The 19495-nt window shown below is 32.8% G+C and overlaps 7 protein-coding genes across 7 annotated transcripts; 3 read left to right on the top strand and 4 right to left on the bottom strand.

Moving 5' to 3' along the window:
• Positions 1–717: 717 nt before the first annotated feature.
• LOC124500033 (mucolipin-3) lies at positions 718–3007 on the bottom strand. The gene is made up of 2 exons (XM_047064050.2): positions 1336–3007; positions 718–1271 (listed from the first exon to the last, which is right to left on the bottom strand). The coding sequence occupies exons 1-2, from the start codon at positions 2823–2825 to the stop codon at positions 842–844; spliced, it is 1920 nt and encodes a 639-aa protein (XP_046920006.1). The 5' UTR covers positions 2826–3007; the 3' UTR covers positions 718–841.
• Positions 3008–3235: 228 nt separating this feature from the next.
• Dcr-1 (Endoribonuclease Dcr-1) lies at positions 3236–10744 on the top strand. The gene is made up of 6 exons (XM_047064044.2): positions 3236–3551; positions 3626–8934; positions 8991–9177; positions 9231–10257; positions 10312–10387; positions 10457–10744. The coding sequence occupies exons 1-6, from the start codon at positions 3372–3374 to the stop codon at positions 10662–10664; spliced, it is 6987 nt and encodes a 2328-aa protein (XP_046920000.2). The 5' UTR covers positions 3236–3371; the 3' UTR covers positions 10665–10744.
• Positions 10745–10777: 33 nt separating this feature from the next.
• On the top strand, positions 10778–12743 carry LOC124500037 (alanine--glyoxylate aminotransferase 2, mitochondrial). Its single transcript, XM_047064059.2, has 4 exons — positions 10778–11161; positions 11222–11363; positions 11421–12524; positions 12577–12743. The coding sequence occupies exons 1-4, from the start codon at positions 11042–11044 to the stop codon at positions 12705–12707; spliced, it is 1497 nt and encodes a 498-aa protein (XP_046920015.1). The 5' UTR covers positions 10778–11041; the 3' UTR covers positions 12708–12743.
• Position 12744: 1 nt separating this feature from the next.
• On the bottom strand, positions 12745–14357 carry PolE2 (DNA polymerase epsilon subunit 2). Its single transcript, XM_047064060.2, has 2 exons — positions 13409–14357; positions 12745–13352 (listed from the first exon to the last, which is right to left on the bottom strand). Exons 1-2 carry the CDS (start codon positions 14283–14285, stop codon positions 12745–12747), a joined length of 1485 nt encoding a protein of 494 aa, XP_046920016.2. The 5' UTR covers positions 14286–14357.
• Positions 14358–14379: 22 nt separating this feature from the next.
• LOC124500041 (vacuolar protein sorting-associated protein 72 homolog) lies at positions 14380–16044 on the bottom strand. Its single transcript, XM_047064064.2, has 2 exons — positions 15771–16044; positions 14380–15716 (listed from the first exon to the last, which is right to left on the bottom strand). Exons 1-2 carry the CDS (start codon positions 15900–15902, stop codon positions 14472–14474), a joined length of 1377 nt encoding a protein of 458 aa, XP_046920020.1. The 5' UTR covers positions 15903–16044; the 3' UTR covers positions 14380–14471.
• A 407-nt stretch (positions 16045–16451) lies between these two features.
• On the top strand, positions 16452–17945 carry LOC124500039 (dual specificity mitogen-activated protein kinase kinase sek-1). The gene is made up of 2 exons (XM_047064061.2): positions 16452–16848; positions 16900–17945. Exons 1-2 carry the CDS (start codon positions 16452–16454, stop codon positions 17943–17945), a joined length of 1443 nt encoding a protein of 480 aa, XP_046920017.1.
• On the bottom strand, positions 17868–19426 carry LOC124500043 (cyclin-dependent kinase 1). Its single transcript, XM_047064066.2, has 2 exons — positions 19260–19426; positions 17868–19196 (listed from the first exon to the last, which is right to left on the bottom strand). Exons 1-2 carry the CDS (start codon positions 19330–19332, stop codon positions 17992–17994), a joined length of 1278 nt encoding a protein of 425 aa, XP_046920022.2. The 5' UTR covers positions 19333–19426; the 3' UTR covers positions 17868–17991.
• Positions 19427–19495: the final 69 nt, after the last annotated feature.

Below are 19495 nucleotides of genomic sequence, written 5' to 3'. Positions count from 1 at the left end.
AAATTTGCCTCCTCCTCGCTTATAAAACCTATTTGTTGGGGAGGATAGTGGACAATCACTTATAAATTTGCCCCCCAATTATTCATATACACATTTACACTTGCGCTTAAAGTAATTTAAAAAATAGTCAGTGTTGGGGTGGATAGTGGTTTGCGCACAATCACTTATAAATTGGCCTCCCCCTCGCTTATAAAACCTATTTGTTGGGGAGGATAGTGGTATGTACCATAATTGTCCGATCACTTATAAATTTGCCCCCCAATTATTTATATACACATTTATATCTAAATTTAATAATAATACATTCCAGTACACAGGGCCGAGAAAATCGCGAGGCCTTAAAAAATTTTTATCATAGGCGAAAAAAAGAAATCATCATATATATACTATACTTTATAATATGACTAAAATAGTTATGATTTTATAACTTAACTTTTATTTAATATTTAAATGAATAAAGTGATTTAATTTACGAAAAATTATTTGATTCAATTATTATCATTTTTTGTCACATGTACAATATTCCGTTGTTGTTGTTGGTTAGGTTAACAAAAATGGCCATCATGATCCTGTTAAAATGATTGATTCATCATGCATATTCATCATCAAATATGATGATAATGTCACCACAATTACAGCATCATAATTTTCAACACCATTAACAACAACACGGAATATTGTACATGTGACAAAAATGATAATAATTAAATCAAATAATTTTTCGTAAATTAAATCACTATTTTATATTTTATTCATTTAAATATTAATTAAAAGTTGAGTTATAAAATCATAACTATTTTAGTCGTAAAATTATATATTATTAAATTATAATTCTTATATGTTAAGAAGCATTCGATGATGGACGGAAACAGATTCGAAAATAATTTTGAATTTGGTCAACAATAGAGTTATTATGGAATCCACCATCAAAATTGTCCATTGGATATTCTTCTATAAATTTTTTTAGAGTTGAATTTGACTGTGATAAGTCATTGATCTCTTTATATGAATCACGAACCGATTCATATGCATCGAGTATTATGGCAATGAACAACGAAACTATCACATATATGGACAATGAAATGAAAAGATAAAGATAAATGCGGCTAAACCACCAAATAAGACTTGATTTTTTCACATCAGTAGAAAAAAATGTGGCAAACATATCATCACCGTTCATAAGTGAAAACAAACATTCCAATGTTGAGCTAAGCGTACGAAATTTGAGATGATGAGGACCCAAAACGACCCAACCACAAAAACAAAATCCTCTGTAAAATGATAAAATTTTTAAACAATTTTTTTTATAAACTAATGATCAGCAATTACACTAACCCATAAACTAAAAATGCACAGAGACAGAACCGCAAAACGTTTGGAATAGATTTCTTCAATGTTACAATAAGAATGTTGTATGATTGAAAATAGGCAAAATAACGTAACAATCCCAACCAAACCAAAAGATTTCCAATGCCTAAAAATAGCGAACAACTAGTATATAGTATCGAATCAACCGAATCTGATGATTCCATCCGAATCTTCATTATAGTACCACAAATGATGAGAAAATCATTAATACATATGATTAATAAACCCATGTCAATAAATTCCATTTTATCTTCTAATGATAGGTTCTGTGAATTGGATAACATTCCAAAGTATTGTTCTGTTTCTATACGAAGTATTTGGCCACGATATAGAGAACGTATACAAAGCATGGTCGAGATTAAACAGAATAACAAAACAGTATAGTTTAATATCATGATCAAAGTCATATTCGGGTCGAGATTTAAACCAATTCCGATAACTTGCTTTAATAATGTTCCATCATCTGAGATATAGTGGCAAGGTTTAGCCAAACGATTAATTTTTAATTTAACTTTGATCATTGCATCGTGTGCATGGTTATCATAGACTATAGTGACATTAAAATCAAAACATCTGGGTATTGTTTCATCTTCAAACAGTATAGTTCTCAAGGGAAAAATTAGATGTAATTTGAATAAAGAATTGAATGATAATGTAAAATTTTTCAAGTGAAAATAGCTTTTCGTTGTGAATTCGTCGAACCATTTTTGATCACCGGATGGATAAAGATTTTTAATATCTAATATTTCTGAATTCAAATCATTGTTTTCAATATTATAAGCAAAATCAGTAGGATCTAATTTTCTCTTTGTAAAGAAAATTTTTTCAATCAAAATTCGAGGATATTCTCGTCGTTCGAAACCGAAACAACCAACGGAAAGTTTACTTAGATTAGAAAATCTTCTTATAGCAAAATCCATCGACGAATAAAAATGTTCGGTAGTGTAAACAGCATAATCACCAGTTGCCGGTGGATAAGCAACTACTTCACGAGTTTGATCCCAATCATCCAATAATATATTACGAAATGCATTTTCAATGTGATCATCTTGAGTTATATAATCAGACATTTCTGTACCAAAATTCACCAATTGAAATGTGACAAAAATGACCTTTAACATTTGAAATATAAGCTTGAAAGGAAATCGTTTTTTAGTCCTCCATTTATCCAATGGTGACATGAAATAGAATCTTAGTTTTTGCTGCAATAGCTCCCTGTCAATCATACCATTGTTGGATAACAAAGACTCTTCCTGAGAATATATCGTTTGCTGCCGTTGCCTGCAATTGTCATCATTAACATCACTGTCACCATTATCATCATCATCATCATTAATTCGAATCCTTTCCCGTGGAATATTATCACGTTCATGTTTGATGGGATTTCTATCATTTTCCGATGGATAGAAGTAATTTTGCTCAGTAGATTCCATAACAATTTGTTCAATCTGGAACATAAAAAAAACTACAACATTCAATATTCAAACATGAGCAAGTGCTAGCTGATTTGAACAATTGAGAAACTCATACGATAAATAGCTGGAAATTTATAGTCTTTACATAACTTTTTTTGCATTTAGCAACAAAAAAAAAAATAAAAAGATAATGTTATCTCGATCGAAATAACGATAAAATACAGACACATAAATAAAATGATGATGATGTAATTATTGATAAATGGTGATGATAATTTTGGTGTTTAAGAATCCATCCAATATTGAATCACGTGATAAGAGTGGCGCGGAATGAACTGACTAATGACAGTTTATAATGAAAGAATAATGTTTCGAATTTTAAGCCACACCCGTTTTGATATGCATGAAGACAAAATAGATGAATTCAGACTCGCAGACAGTAACAATAATAACCAAATGTGCATTTATACATGTGGATTTCATTTTTCTATCCAATTTCCAATTTATTATTATTACTATTTGGATTGTTATTTGCTTTTTTGCTGAAACTAATTCTTCCTCAGAAAACATTTCAGGCCAGCCAATAAAATGGCTGCAAATAATTGCAAAAATTTATCCTCATCTAATTCCGATAATGTGGTTATTTCATCAAATTCGAAAACGATGCATAAATTCGGCCATCGTAATTCGATGAATCATCCTACAACTCGTTTGATTCGTTCTTTTGCATTATTCGATAATCGAGATTTTCTTCCGCGTCCCTTTCAGGTGAGAAACATAGATATCAATTTGTCTACGTGCTTTTATTTTATTGTAAAAAATTTTTTCATTTTTGTCATCAGATTGAATTATATGAAGCATGCAAGAATCGCGACACAATTGTTTTTCTTCGTCCAGGTCAAGGAAGATATTTCATTTCGGTAATGCTGGTTAAATATTTCAATCCACATCTATCACCTTCCGATACTGACTCCAAAACTCTTAAGAAAATATTTTTCCTGGCTAAGTCGCCAAGTTCCATAAAACTTTATTCATCCGTTTTCAATGCCCATTGTAATCTTCGCATTGGTGAATACCTAGAAACTGAAGATGCTAAACAATGGTCTTGTGATATTTGGCGTGATAAACTTCAATCATATGATATTCATTTAATGATGGACGATCTTTTCGAATATCTAATCGAACAGGAATTGATTAATGCGAAAGATTTAAATCTTTTAATTTTGAATGATGTTCATAAAATTTTACTCTGTACATCTTCAACCGACGATTGCTATACAAGAATAATTAGACGACTGCGTTCCCAGACTAACGAAAAACAATATAGGATTCTCGGACTTTCTGCTTCAATACTTTTGGAAGACGTTTCCTCCAATGTTTTTGAAAAAATGATTGAACAAATCGAAAACAATCTCGGATGTTCATGTGAAACTTATGCCGATCTTCGAATGATCAGCAAATATTCGATTCAATGTCGTATAAAGCTTCGATGTTATCCATCATTATTGGCCTCTAAAGAAAAATCGGACATTATTCATGATGAAACAAAATATCGTATGGCTCTGTTTATGATCCGAAATTATTCTGGGCAATTTTTTAATTTTATAACAAACGTTTCGTTAGATGGAGGCATCACCACTGAACAACTTATCAATCATGAAACTATTGCCAAAATGATTGTTGATATTCTCTATATTTTTGGAACGCTTGGTGAATGGTGTGCCCTAAAGTTAATCCAGATGGTAAATCGTGAATTATATGATACTATCCTACTTTTGGCCAAAACAAGATCAAATTATCTTCGACTTTTGAATGCTGCTCATTCAACATTATGTTTGATTCGTAAATCAATATTATCGTACATGGACGCAGGCATTGTGGCGAAATTAGAAACTTCATCAATGACTAGTGAATCGGAATCGCGATTGACATTATCACAGTTTCTTTCAATTTCTGCACCAAAACTTCACCTTTTAGCCCATGTATTATTCGAATATTTCGAAGAATTGACTAGTCCGTCGACTCATCAAACATCACATTCTTCATTTACGTTCCCATCCAATATATGTTCTTTAATTTATGTCGAAAACCGTTCAATGGCCCTCGTCTTGGATGAATGGTTACGAGAATTGGTTGCCATCACTCGTGATGTCAATTCTGGAAAGATAAGCATTCTCGAGTTTCTTTTGCCAGATCACGTGTTCTTGGCTGAAGATGACGGAAAGAATGAATTGAAAAATTTTTACTATCGAAAGCATCAAAAATCTTTGCATGAGATTTTCTATTATAGACAACAAGAAGAAACGCTCCGAAGATTTCGTTTAGCTCAACAATGTAATCTTTTGATAACCACATCAATGTCTGCAGAAGGTCTTGATGTGAATCGTTGCAATATGGTCATCTGTTTTGATCCACCGAAAACATTTCATCAATTTATTCAATCTAAAGGACGAGTTCGTGTTGAGTGCGGACAATTTTTGGTTTTGGTAGAAAAAAGTGACCATAAGGAATATGTCGAAAAATTTCTTCAATTTTGTAACATTGAGAGAATTTTCACCAAATTAGTTCCATTGAACAATCAAGTATTCATTGAAAATGAACCAAGAAAATTTGATTTAATGGCCTTGGCATCTATGCATTTCATTAAACCACCACAATCAAAACCATCTCTGCCAGTTTCAATGATACATAAACCAAGAAAGTTCGATAAACAGATCAATCAATCTGTAAATGCAACTTTACAACTCACATTAGAAAATGCTATATCCATTTTAAACCGCTATTGCAACAAGTTACCGAGTGATACATTTACTAAACTGGTTCCGAATTACAAAATTGAAATCGTTCATTCACAAGATGAATCCAGTGAAAATAGCAACGAAGTTGTTCCTAAATATCGCTGTCGACTCTATCTTCCTATAAATTCTACATATCGAGATGAAATTATGGGGGAAATTCAGCCAACACAATCATTGGCCAAACAATCGGTAGCATTCGAAGCGGTTAAAACATTGAGAGAAATAGGAGAATTGGATCAGAATTTCTATCCTGTCGGAAAGGAAACAAGTCGATATATAGAAAAACTTGGTCTTCAAGATTGTTTTATCAGTGTCCCCAAGGGTAATCAAGTGTTGCAACAACAACATCATCATAGTCACGGTCCTTATCATCAGAAAGGAAATCGCTACAATCGAATTCAAAACCGTAATATAGCATCAAAACGTCGTCAATATTATAATAAAAAAGTTGCCGATTCTATTCGTGGAAACATCTTTCGACATGACGAATCCACTAATCATTATTATTTTCAGTATTTATATGAATTTCAGATGAAATTAACATATCGATTATCCGAAGAACACAATACTAGAGGACGCCGCATTATTGATCCGGCTGAAACTACACGAACATTTGGAATAATTTCGCCAAATAGTTTGCCAACAATTTGTGATTTCACCATCTATAATCGATCGGGAGAAATCACCATATCGATCGTGCCTATAATAATCACTGATTCTGAAAATGGTTATGAAATTACCGACGAAAAACGTCAGCAAATTGAAAATTTCCACCAATATACATTTGAAAATGTTTTACCATTAGGAAAATCTTCACTTCGTTTCGATCGTAAAAATGGTTCAAATGGAAATTATCTCATTGTTCCAATCAATTTCAACGCCGAACAGGATAATCAAAAGACGATTGATTGGGAATTCTTAGAATTAATTTGGCACCACAAAAATGATCCCAAATCATATGACCAAGGTATACTTCGTCAGGATGATGAGAATAAATTTATTTTTGACGAACAACTTTATCGAGATGCAGTCGTCATTCCAAAATATCGAAAAGATAAACTTCAAGCATTCTATTATGTTGCGGAAATTTGTCATTATCTTACGCCACAAAGTCCATTTCCAGATCATGAGTATCAAACTTTTGAAAAGTACTATAATCAAAAATATGGCAAACAAATTACTAATCTTCAGCAACCATTGCTTGATGTTGACCACACATCAGCACGTTTAAACCTGTTGACCCCTCGTTTTTTAAATCGTAGAGGTATTCATCTATCATCAATAAAATCCTCCGACCATCAATCAAAAAGAAATCCTCAACAAAAACAAATTCTTGTACCTGAGCTATGTTTTATTCATCCATTTCCAGCATCATTTTGGCGTAAAGCAGTCTGTTTACCTTGCATTTTGTATCGCTTAAATTTGCTATTGATTGCTGAAGAATTGCGTTTCAAAATAGCTAAAGAAGCTAAAATTGGTGTTGTTGAATTACAACAAGAAAAAAAATGGCCCAAGTTAGATTTTGGATGGTCTGTTCTAGTAGAGCAATCGCGCCAACAGACGAAAATAGAACACGAACAAAATCAATTCGATCCAATAGTATCAAATGAAAAACAAAAAGTCATTTCTGTATCCAATCCAGACGATGATTTTATCATCGATACTTTTGATCCATCAATGGCTCCACCACCTTCCAATGATCTTTTTACCACAATTGAAAATCAAAATTGCTCATCCTATCCTGCTGAGACAATCAATAATAATTTTATTAATTATGATTCATGCAGTAGTGATATAATTCCACAAATTGAAATTATCAGTGGTCCGTTTGGCTATTCTGATAAAAGTTATTCTAGTCAAAGACCGATTTTGCCCGAGAATTTTATGGATGATGATTTTGAAGAAGAGAGTGCTATAGTTGAAGTTGACAATGAAAATAATCCAATCGTCGAACCAGCTAAAACATTGCCTGTTCGTGCTGGTTCACCAACATATTGGGAAGATCAAGAAAATTTTGATTCAAATATAAAATCAAAATTTGGGCCAAATTTTGATTGGAGAGTTTATGAATCAGATGGAAATGATGATGATTCTAATAGCGATGAATTCAAAACATCTAATACCGAATTTCGGTTTGATTTTGAGAAATTCTGCGAAGATATTCAACATTATTCCAAAATGCCAGGATTAGCTGATGACATCCAAGATAATGAACGTGATTTTGACGAATGTGATGATTCCAGATGCACGGAGAATATGGAAATGAGTTCATCAAAGAGAAAAAGTACTAAGACCAACAATAGAAAGCAGAAGCCAATGATAACATCGCTATCAGATTTGGACGATGATGATGAAAGTGATGAACAAATCGATGATGGTTCCTATTCAGATTTTGATCTCAATGATTCTAGCGACGATTATGAGGAAGATGAATTAGTTGATTCTAATTTTGATGATGAAGATTCATTCGATGACGATGAGGACGATGATTATGATGATGAAGGAGGCGATGATGATAATTTTACAAATAGATATTCCAGATGCAAAAATCGGAAAACAAAGACAGCTATGGATTTAAAAATTCAAAACTTAACACAAACAATGGATGCATATCAAACAAAATCGGTCATTTATGATATATTGAAAATTGAATTACTATATGATTCTCGACAGATTGAGCAGAAAAGTCTAAAATATTATTATCGTCACCGATTCTCATTAGCTGAACAACATACCGAACATTTGCGTAAACGAAAAATTTTCGATGAAATGTACTATGATGAACAAAACCAAGTGCTACAATGTGTCGCCAGAATTCAAAATAAACAAATGGCCGATTCGAAACATGAAAGTGATTCTGTTTTCTGTGATCCTGAATATGATTTAATTGAAAATGACAAAAATTTAAATCATATGAACCTCAATCAACCATTAGTGTCAGTTTTAATGAAAAAAATCGATACAAGTTTGTTGGAAATGATGAAAATTAAACATGAGATTGAAGATCAAAAAATTGATCAACAAGTACAAAACCGAAGCCAATTCGTAAATTTTCCAGAGAAGAATTCATCATCTACAAAAATTGAAGTCAAATTCGGTGAATTATTGCCAAATAGAGATGAAAATCTGACCGAATTTACTTCAAATGATAAAAATCCGATTGATCTGTTTCAAGTTCAGCGACAATTAGCTTTACAAACATTACCACGATGGCTTCAAATGGAAAATACTTCCGACGATCAGCTGCAGATAGGACCACATCCAAGCTTGATATTGCAAGCAATCACAATGTCCAATTCAAGCGATGGCATTAATCTTGAACGTTTGGAAACTGTGGGCGATTCATTTTTAAAGTTTGTAAAATATATTTAATATTTTCAATATTTATGTTTTTTCACTTTAATAATAGGTATTCAATAACGGCATTTTTATTCTGTATGTGTCCTGAATTGAATGAAGGGAAATTGTCATTTTTGCGTAGCAGACAGATATCAAATATAAATCTACATCGTTTAGGACAGCGAATAAATCTTGGTGAATTAATGATTGCTTCGAAATTCGAACCAGTCGATAATTGGTGTCCACCTTCCTATCAGGTATTTATTAATAAATGAATCAGATTAACTCTTTATTGACAATTTTCTATAAGGCTTTAGAAAATGTCGAACAAGAATCATCGGATAATGTTAAAACAACATCGAATAAAGTGCCATATAATTTACTGACTCAACATTCAATTCCGAATAAATCCATTGCCGATTGTGTTGAAGCGTTGATCGGAACATATCTAATTTCTTCTGGATCTCAGGGCGCTATTCAATTCATGGATTGGCTTGGACTCAAAGTACTACCGAAGGGAATGAAAATAATAACCAAAAATTTGCCCTACGAATCTTCTGCAGAAAATAAAGATGAATCTTATCAAAAACATGAACGATGGCTACCACAACCTCGATCACCATTGATCATTCCCAAACATCTGCGAACTGATGCAGCTAAAGTAAAAGAAATTGAGGACAAACTTCAAGAAAATTATTTTAAACATCATCTCGATCGTTTTGAAAAAATTATTGGCTATCAATTCCGGGATCGTGCTTATTTAGTGCAAGCATTCACACACAATTCTTATTATGAAAACACAGTGACCGATTGCTATCAACGATTAGAGTTTCTTGGTGATGCTGTTCTTGATTATCTTATAACAAGATATCTTTATGAAGATTCTCGATGTCATTCGCCTGGTACTTTGACCGATCTTCGTTCAGCATTAGTTAATAACACCTTTTTTGCTGCATTGGCTGTCAAGTATAATTTTCATAAATATCTCATGATGCTTTCTTCCGAGCTTTATCGAGTTATTGATGGTTTTGTTCGCAAATTTAACATCTATTATAATCAAAATGTTGCCAATGGTGAATCCAAAAAGATTCTCAGTGCCATAAGCGATTTTCAGCAAGGCAACGAAGATGAACATATGGATGAAAATTCTTATTCAAATTATAATTATTGGGAATTGTTCGTTAGCGAAAACGAAGCGGAACACTTGGAGGATATTGAAGTTCCAAAAGCTTTAGGAGATATTTTCGAATCGGTTGCTGGTGCAATTTATTTGGATTCTGGTATGAGTTTGGAGGCTGTTTGGAAAGCCTATTATCCGATGATGAAACCTGAGATAGGTATGAATTGAAAATTGTTTGAATTATTTTTCCTAAAAAGAATTTTTATTGTAGAAAATTTCAGTGAAAAGGTACCGAAAAGTCCGATAAGAGTATTATTGGAGAAACAGCCACAAAGTGTCAAATTTGGGTTCGTATAAATATCCAAATATGTTCATTTTAATAAATTCAAATCAACACTATTTTTTTTTTTTTTTAGAAAACCTGAAATCAATTCTGGGCGCCGTATTCGTGTTACTGTTGAAGTATTTGGTTTGGGTAAATTTGTTGGAATTGGCCGCAATAAACGAATAGCCAAATGTACGGCTGCAAAACGAGCTTTGCGTGCACTTGAAAGTGAAAAACGTCGCAAAGAATTGGAACGACAACGACGACTACAAGATGAATTTGATAATTTTTCTCATTAAGAATCATGTTAATGTTTGTGATAAAATTGCCTTATCCATTTATCATTTTTAACAAAAATAAATTGAAAATCATAATTTAATCTATTGATAGTAGTTCCATCTGTCATCAATAATCGATTTTTACTCGAAAATAATGAAGTATCTCAGAATAGTTTTTCGCCAAACACTTGGTCATGAATCTCGATTTTATCTTATCATCAAAAAAAAAAAAAAAAATAAAATAAAATATTACCCTCTAATATTGAATAAAATTAAGCATTTGATAGATGGCAGATAAAAATGTAAATGTTGATTCAATCGCTAGTACTGATGATTGACAAGCGTGATGATGATGATGATTTATAAAATTTAATGGACGTCATTTTTATCTTAACGAAATGGCCCTTCAGATTCAATTTTCTTCGTTGAAGAATTTATGTTTTAGATGGATTCGTTTTTTATCAACATGTTCTGCCCCAGAATTACCTCCATGTGATTTTATTCCAAAAAAACATAAGGTCAGTAATGAATAAATTTTTTTACAAAATTGGCATATTAAAAAAATATATCGTCAAAAGACTAAATTGAGTAGATTTGAAATAGAACAAATCCATCGTATCAATTTGAATCCATGTCTCAAAACATGGTATAAAAAACCAGTGATGTTAACGCAAGGCTATATGCAATATGTTTGGGATGATTCTGGAAATCGTTATCTCGGTATTGTATATTATCGATAATCAAAACCATTAATCTGAATCTTTCCTTCTCTGTAAGATATGTTTGGCGGTATCTTAACGACATCGATTGGACATTGCCATCCTCGTTTAGTCGAAACCATTCAACAACAATCAACAAAAATATGGCATACAAGTTCTTTATATTTGACCGAAGAGATACATGATTTCGCCATCAAATTGGCCAATCATTTTCCAGAACCATTACGATGCTTGTTTATTTGTAATTCTGGATCAGAAGCCAATGATATAGCTATAACTATGTCTAGACTTTATACAGGTGCATTTGATATTATAGCATTGAGAAATGGTTATCACGGCAGCACCCTTTCTACGATGCCATTATGTTCTATTGGTGTTTGGAAATTCCCTTTACCTACTTCTTTTGGCTTTCATCACGTTACCTGCCCTGATCCATATCGAGGACGTGTTGGTGGTCGATTTTGTCGTGATTCTCTTATTCAAACTAATCGACATTGTAATTGTATCGATGCAGATCATTGTCAAGCTGCTGATTACTACATTGAAGATCTACAAACAGTAATGGACACAGTTCTTCCAAAAAAATTTGCAGCAATGTTTGCAGAATCTATTCAAGGTGTTGGGGGTGTTGTGCAATATCCTAAACAGTACATTAAACGAGCTTATGATTTAGTAAAACAACGAAATGGGTTGATGGTGATGGATGAAGTTCAAACAGGATTTGGACGAACCGGTACTAATTTTTGGGAATTCCAATCGCATGGTATTATGCCAGACATTGTTACAATGGCAAAAGGCATAGGAAATGGCTTTCCAATGGCTGCAGTAATCACCACTGCTGAAATTGCTCAAACTTTAACAATTGGATCTTATTTCAACACATTTGGTGGCAATCCTTTGGCATCTGCTATTGGTTCAACTGTTCTGGATGTAATCGATGATGATAATCTACAGATGCGTTCGCATAATCTAGGGAATAGACTTTTGAAAAAATTGGCTAAAATTCGAGATGACTATAATGGTGAAATTGTTGGTGATGTTCGTGGCAAAGGTTTAATGATAGGCATGGAAATGATGCTTCATGGTAAACCGATGCCTAAGGATCATATGGATCAAATAATCGAAGACTGTAAAGATATGGGATTGATTGTCGGTCGAGGAGGTAAATTGTTTTAATATAAAGTCGAATTTTATTTATAAATTTTTTTTCTCAGGTCCTCTAGCTAGTGTTTTTCGAATCGCACCTCCAATGTGCATAAATGAAGATGATGTAGATTTCACTGCTGAAGTCATAAGACGATCAATAGAAAAATATTGCGATCGGCAAGCTAAACAAAATTTTTAAAAATGAATAAAATTTTCCATTTATTAAAAAGAACAATTTAAATGCTTATTTGTGATTCCTCTAATTGATTGGCTTTGGGATAATAGACAATAAATTGAAAATTATTTTTGGAGAATGATCGTGAGGTAGTCAAATGTGGTGATGAACTTTGTTCGAATGGTCGACATTCCACATATGGTGATTCAGTATCAGCCAAAATCAACAGGTCAGGAGCTTGAGAAAACAAAGATAATGAATTGGAGTAATTTCGACAAAGACCAGCGGTTATATGAGCATTGGTGATGATTAAACGTCCAATAGATTTTAAAAAATCGTTCATGATTGTCGGATCATTTTTCGACAATTTCGTTGTATGAAGCTGTTCGTGGCTATTTATGACATTTTTGGCGAATTTGCTGACAATTCGATTCGAAAAGATGCATAATTTTCGATCATCAAATCTTACATAAAATGGGTTGGAAGGAAGATGGAAATCCTTCAATCTTGTAGTTGTTGTCGGAAAATGATCCGGAGTAAATTGATGCTTAACCAATGAATCTGTTGAAACCGAGCTGGGATCATTTGGACCAGGGACAAAAATAAATTTTGAATGTTGTGACAATTTTTTAAATGTTGATATCAATTTAACCAACTTTTTCATGTTATCTGCAAATGAAAGTCATTAATATGATGAAAAGTTTTCGAAAATCTTTCATACAAACCCTTGAAATCAAAGTTATCAATAGGAGTAGAGGAAAAATTCCCAATCAATATGAAAATATCGGGAACCTGTTGCAAAGAATTGTAACCATTAAATAAAAATTTTAGCGCTTCCATTGTTGTAGGTTGATCAAGATGAATATCAGCCAATAAAATGAGCATTCGATCATCGTCATCGACATGATTTGCCACATTATCGATCGAATTTGATTGTATAGGAAGTGGAGGAAGACCAATCGATGTAATCTGAAATGAATCCTTTCGACCTTCATATAAACCTTCAATTAGATAAATTCCATGTTGGAATGTTGCCCATTCTCGCCATACAATTTGAGAACTTAATTGAAATGGAATTTTACCAGTTGGGTCTTCTAACAAAAATTGCATTATTCTGGACGGATCATGACGAATCATGGCGAATACAATGCATTTAATTTCAATATTCGATTCATATGTATTTAGCTCATCGATTGTCATCAAACGAAATTGTCCCGATTCAAATACAGAAAGTTTTTTCAGTTGTTTGACTAATTGTTGATAGTGGAACTTAAAATTTGATTCCAAACTTTGTTCCAAATCGATTGTATTTCTAATAACAATTTGATTCTGGTTTTGTTGATTTGGCTGTTGTGTTTGTCGGGAATCACGCAAAATTTCTATTGCTTTTTGTGCCATTTCTGAATTGATAATATAATCTTCGCAAGTCATTTGGGTCAACATTTTATCTATAAGAACAGTGATAAAATCATCGATTGATTCATATGGTGGTTGTCCATGTTTGAATTCAGATTCAAAAATATTTAAGGCATCTTGACGAACATTAAGGCCATTCATTTGAAATTTTCTCAACAATTGATTACGATAATTCGACGAAGACATTTTGAATCAAGATAGATTCAACAAATTAAAATATCATTCAAGTCACATGAAAGAAACTAGCGCGAAAAATCAATTCACACATTTTGGAGATCTATTCATAGACGTGGGTAAAACTCAATTTATTTATTCATTCATATACTTTTATTCTTTAAAAAATGATTAAATTTTATGTTTGTCATTACAAATTCATTGTGTATTATTACTAGTTTGAGAGCTGTTAGTTGATGAAGCTGAAACCTGTTGAACTTGTGGCTTATTATTATTGGTTGTTATCACCAACCAGGAAACAGGGCTATTAGTATTGGATGAAATGGAAGTAATAGACATGGGAATTTTCGGTTTCAATGTTCGATATTTACAAACATCTCGAATCGTTTCATTTGTAGAATGAATTGTGGCCATTGTGGTGACAGCTGCGGATGCTTTGATCGGATTTGTCACCCCTTGAGATTGATTAGAATTGCCGGTAATAACTAATTTGGATGTTTGATTTGTTTGGTCCAATTTTAACTCCAATACAGGCGATAATTGATAAGAGTCTGTAAACTTTTTTATTGTTACATCATCTCGCAATGTAGATTGTTCCAAATAACGGACATAGGAATCGCGAATAACACTAAATTCTTTGGCTTTAGCAAAAGGAAATCTGGTTAAAGGATCTTTGTAACGAATAGGGAGACCAGAAAGAACTGAAATAGGACGTTTTCGAGGTTGTTGATTGATTTCGGACTTATGAGATGTTTGATTATATCTTCCAAAGTAATTATCGAAAATTTCTTCATTAGGAAATGAGATGATTGTTCTATAGCATGGATCTGAATCTTTTGAGTTTTCACGATACGACTGATAACGAATCATTGGAACATTGGGTAACTTTTTACTTGTCTTATTACGTTTCGATTTTTCTATTTCCATATTTTTATAAGCTTCCAGGGAACGCATATTTTCGATTTCCGTTCTTTTAGCTTCACGTAAACGTTCCTCTTGTGTGGGCTGTCGATATGGTTGTTTTCGTTTATACTTGGATTTTAATTTTCGACGTCGTTCATCTTCAAGGTTTTCTTTCGTTTCTCTTGATGATTTCTTTGTAGATTCGCGAAGATTTTTATAAAGCGATTGTGCATCATCAGAACGAAGTGTTGTATTTCGTGATACAGGCACAGTACTGATGAGTGAAGTTCGAGGAGTACGACGAACAACAGATGATGGTGATTTCATTGCCGCAGTTGGTTTTTTAATACAAGGTTCGCGATAAAATGATTTACGTTTTGTTGCAGCTCGGCGTTCCCGTTTTTCTTCTTGTTGGATCATTTTTTCACCTTCATCTTCATCGACGATTGGATCGACATTTTCATCGATATCAAAATCAGAATCGATGACATTTTCAGAATCTGAAGAATCAGAGGCAGAGAAATCATTGTCATTCTCAATCTGAAAACAGTCAAAATTAATATAAAAAAAAATTAGCAAAATACAGAATCATACCTCATCGAAACCACCATATTGAGTTTTATAAAATTCATCCTCTTCTTCTTTGTCTAGCAATCTAGACATATTAGAACCGGCATTGGATCGACGTTCTCTAGTCGATGCTAATGATTTTGTCAATTCTGCCATGATTAATTTTTGAGAATTTTAAGTTGAAAAATAGTTTTTACATAATCAAAATAAAAAAATATTAAACCCAAATTGAATCACACATTTCACTCGAAAATTTTTTTTTGTTCAATTCGTACATAAAGGACGTTCAATGAAATTTGAATTTTCATTTCATACTAGCCAATGTTAGATTTTTTTTCTATTTTATTTTTGTTAGTGCTTCAACCTTAATGAAAAAGTTTAATTTGAGCCTAACAGGTACTAAATGATAACAAAACGAATGGGAGGTCCAGTCGAGCGAATGATAGGCCACATGATTGACGTTACAGGGTCACTCGGTAACGACAACTATTCATCAACATGAGCACACCTAGAAGAATTGTATTTAAGATCTCGCAAAACCAAGTTCGGATTTGATAGGTCAGTTGTAACTATTTTCAATTTTTTATTTTTGTGTTATGTTGTGCCAAGCGTACATTGGTGTGATTATTCAAACATTGTCAACTTGGAAGCTGAACCAAATATTTCGTTTAAACAAACTCAAAGCAACTTGCAACAATCAGCACTATGACAATTTGTAATTTTTTTCGCAAAGTTAGAACAAGATATTTTGGTGATCAAGAATTTGATCCAAATTCCACACCTTCAAATGAAAATAAGGTTCGAGGTATCTGTTACAAAAAACATGAAATCATTGATGGATTAGATGTGAATTTTTCATCATTCTCAGACGAATCTTTGAAATTCGAGATACTTGATTTTAAATCCGAAGATTCTGAAACTAATGTACAATCGTTGAATCGAAGATGCTACTCAGTTGATGCTCAACAAAGACGACAAAATCGACTTGCTCGAAAAGTGAATGCAAATTTATCGTTAAGTTTTTCAGGACCACATTCCCACTGCAAGCCTTCAAGAGACATAATCTATGCAGATTTGGTCAGGAAGGGCGCTCCTTCTTTCGGTAAGATTTTCTCTGAATTTTTAGTTTTTATTAACCGTGTTTATTTATTAGGCAATTCATGGTCTCATATCAATGAAAAAAGATCATCTCGATCTAAACTTTCCGATTTTATCAACAGCGAAAAAGCTAATCGTTGTAATTCATCATCATTCTGCATTAATGGCTACCAATATTCAAATTTAACTTCAAATGATTTTCGCAAGATTGGTGACTTAGGTTCAGGAAATTTTGGTTATGTTCAGCGTTTTTTGCATCTTCAATCCGGTTCTCATATCGCGGTGAAACGAATGAAATATCGTCTCGACTTTAATATGGAAAATGGCCTAGACGATGATAGTCGAAAACATGTTTTGAATGAGTTAGAGTTGTTATCCAAAAGTCAACATGAAAACATTGTCAAATTTTTTGGTTATATTTTAATGAATTATGATTCCGAACTATGGCTTTGTATGGAATTGATGGATTGTTGTTTTGATCGTCTGATGTACCAAAGCGGCAATTCTCCACAGATTATACCAGAATCTATTATCGGTTCTGTTACAGTATCAATTATTGACGCTTTGATATATTTGAAACAAACTCATCAAATGATTCATCGTGATATCAAACCATCGAACATTCTAATCAATCACCAAGGTAAAATCAAGTTATGTGATTTTGGTATTTCCGGATGTTTGATTGATTCAATGACTTCATCACGAACAATGGGTTCACTTGCTTATCAAGCACCGGAAAGAATTCAACCACCGACTGATTCTGGAATAAATTTCAAATATGATTGCCGTGTAGATGTCTGGAGTTTAGGAATGACTTTATTGGAAATGGCGCTTGGTCATCATCCTTATGGACAATGGACAGTTGCATTTGAGATCATAACAAAAATCATGAATCCGAAAGATGTTCCAACTTTATCGACAACAAAAGAAAAGTATTCAAAAAATTTCAAGAATTTCATTGCTACTTGTCTACAACACGATTATCGGCTTCGTCCCAAATATGATCAGATAAAAATGACAAAATTTTACAAGGAACAAGTTCAAAAATTTAATACACAAATTGCACGTGATTGGTTTAACTTGGTTCATTTTCAACAATAATAGCCACATGATTAAAAAACATTTTTCAATAGTTTTGTTAGTTTGATTATTTTTTGATATCTGGTGGAGGTCCCGATAAATGTTCTATGAACTTGGGTTTAATAAGAAATTTTTCTTCAGTATCATATTCTTGTTCCTTTGTAAAATCATGAGAATGAAAATATTCATGTTGTAATAAGTCATTAGTTGTACAACGTTCACCATATCTGATGATTTTGGAAATCAGGTCTAGTGTCAACCTTGAATCCGATCCATATAATTCGATACCATTTTTTTCAGAAAATTTCTCCAACCATCCAGGTAATTCAGTTTCTACAACCGTATCGAATGAGTCCACTTGAACAAATTGAATTTTAGTAAAATCTGGTAGATTTTTTGTCCATTCTCCGGATTCCGGATTTCCCAAAGACCGCACTATCAAGCTCAATTGTTCTATATCAGTTTCTCCATGAAATAATGGATATTTTTGAATCATTTCGGCAAGAATGCAACCTGAGGACCAGAGGTCGACTTCAGAGCCATAATGAGTAGAACCCCACAATAATTCGGGAGCACGATACCATCTGGTACAAACATCATTCGAAAATTCTTGATCGCTATCTTCTTTGATAAAGTCAATGGCACGTGCTTGGCCGAAATCGGCTAATTTCAATTGGCCATTCCAGTCGATCAAAATGTTAGAGGGTTTTAAATCTCTATGAATTATGCCATTTCGATGGAGATGATCTAAACCATTAATGAGCATACGAAAATAAAAACGAATGGAAAATTCGGATGTTAACAAAGATAAATCTTGAGAAATTCTGTTTACTTTTGGGCTATAGATTAGAGTGGTCAAATTTGTAGGCAATAATGGAAAGACCAGATTAATGGTAGAGCCTGATGGACAGACATCAAGTATTTCAATGACATTTGGATGACCTTTCAAAAATTGTAAGGATTTAATCTCACGAATCAATTTCACTGGAATGATACGATTGCGAATGAAAATTCGTTTGATTGCATAATTTCTAATTTTTTGTAATTCATTTGAATTTTCATGAAAATCATGACTGAAATTGTAATAATCGTTTTTAGAGCATTTTATGAGTGGTGATTCTGGCGAACAAGCACTAGATATCTCATCAGAGTTTTCATGATTTGAATGATGACGATCGATTGCCCATAGGACAATGCCATGAGCTCCTGCACTAAGATGACATTTGATTTGATATTTTTCTTTAAAATGGTGTTTTCTTTTTGAATTTGATACTAAACGATCAATATCATTCATTAGAGAATTAGTTGGCAATTTTGAAACTTCTAATGAATTACCATTTGATATCATTGATGATGAATCCACTGTTGATGAAGTATTTAATCTATCTTTAAGACGCATACGGTCCATATTTTTTTTATTTAATTTATTTTAAAAAAAATACTACTGAAAAAATTCTTTTTTGTTTATAAATAAATTTTTAGTTATAAACGATGAATCGCGCCGAAACCATAGCAACCAATGAATGTTTGGTCACGCGAAAGATGGCAGTATTTACTATGGCCACCGTGCT

The sequence above is a fragment of the Dermatophagoides farinae genome, chromosome 2, assembly GCF_024713945.1.
Source record: "Dermatophagoides farinae isolate YC_2012a chromosome 2, ASM2471394v1, whole genome shotgun sequence".
Taxonomy (NCBI): Eukaryota; Metazoa; Arthropoda; class Arachnida; order Sarcoptiformes; family Pyroglyphidae; genus Dermatophagoides; species Dermatophagoides farinae.
The sequence above is the reverse complement of the archived record's forward strand: the minus strand, read 5'-3'. Positions and strand labels throughout refer to the sequence as shown.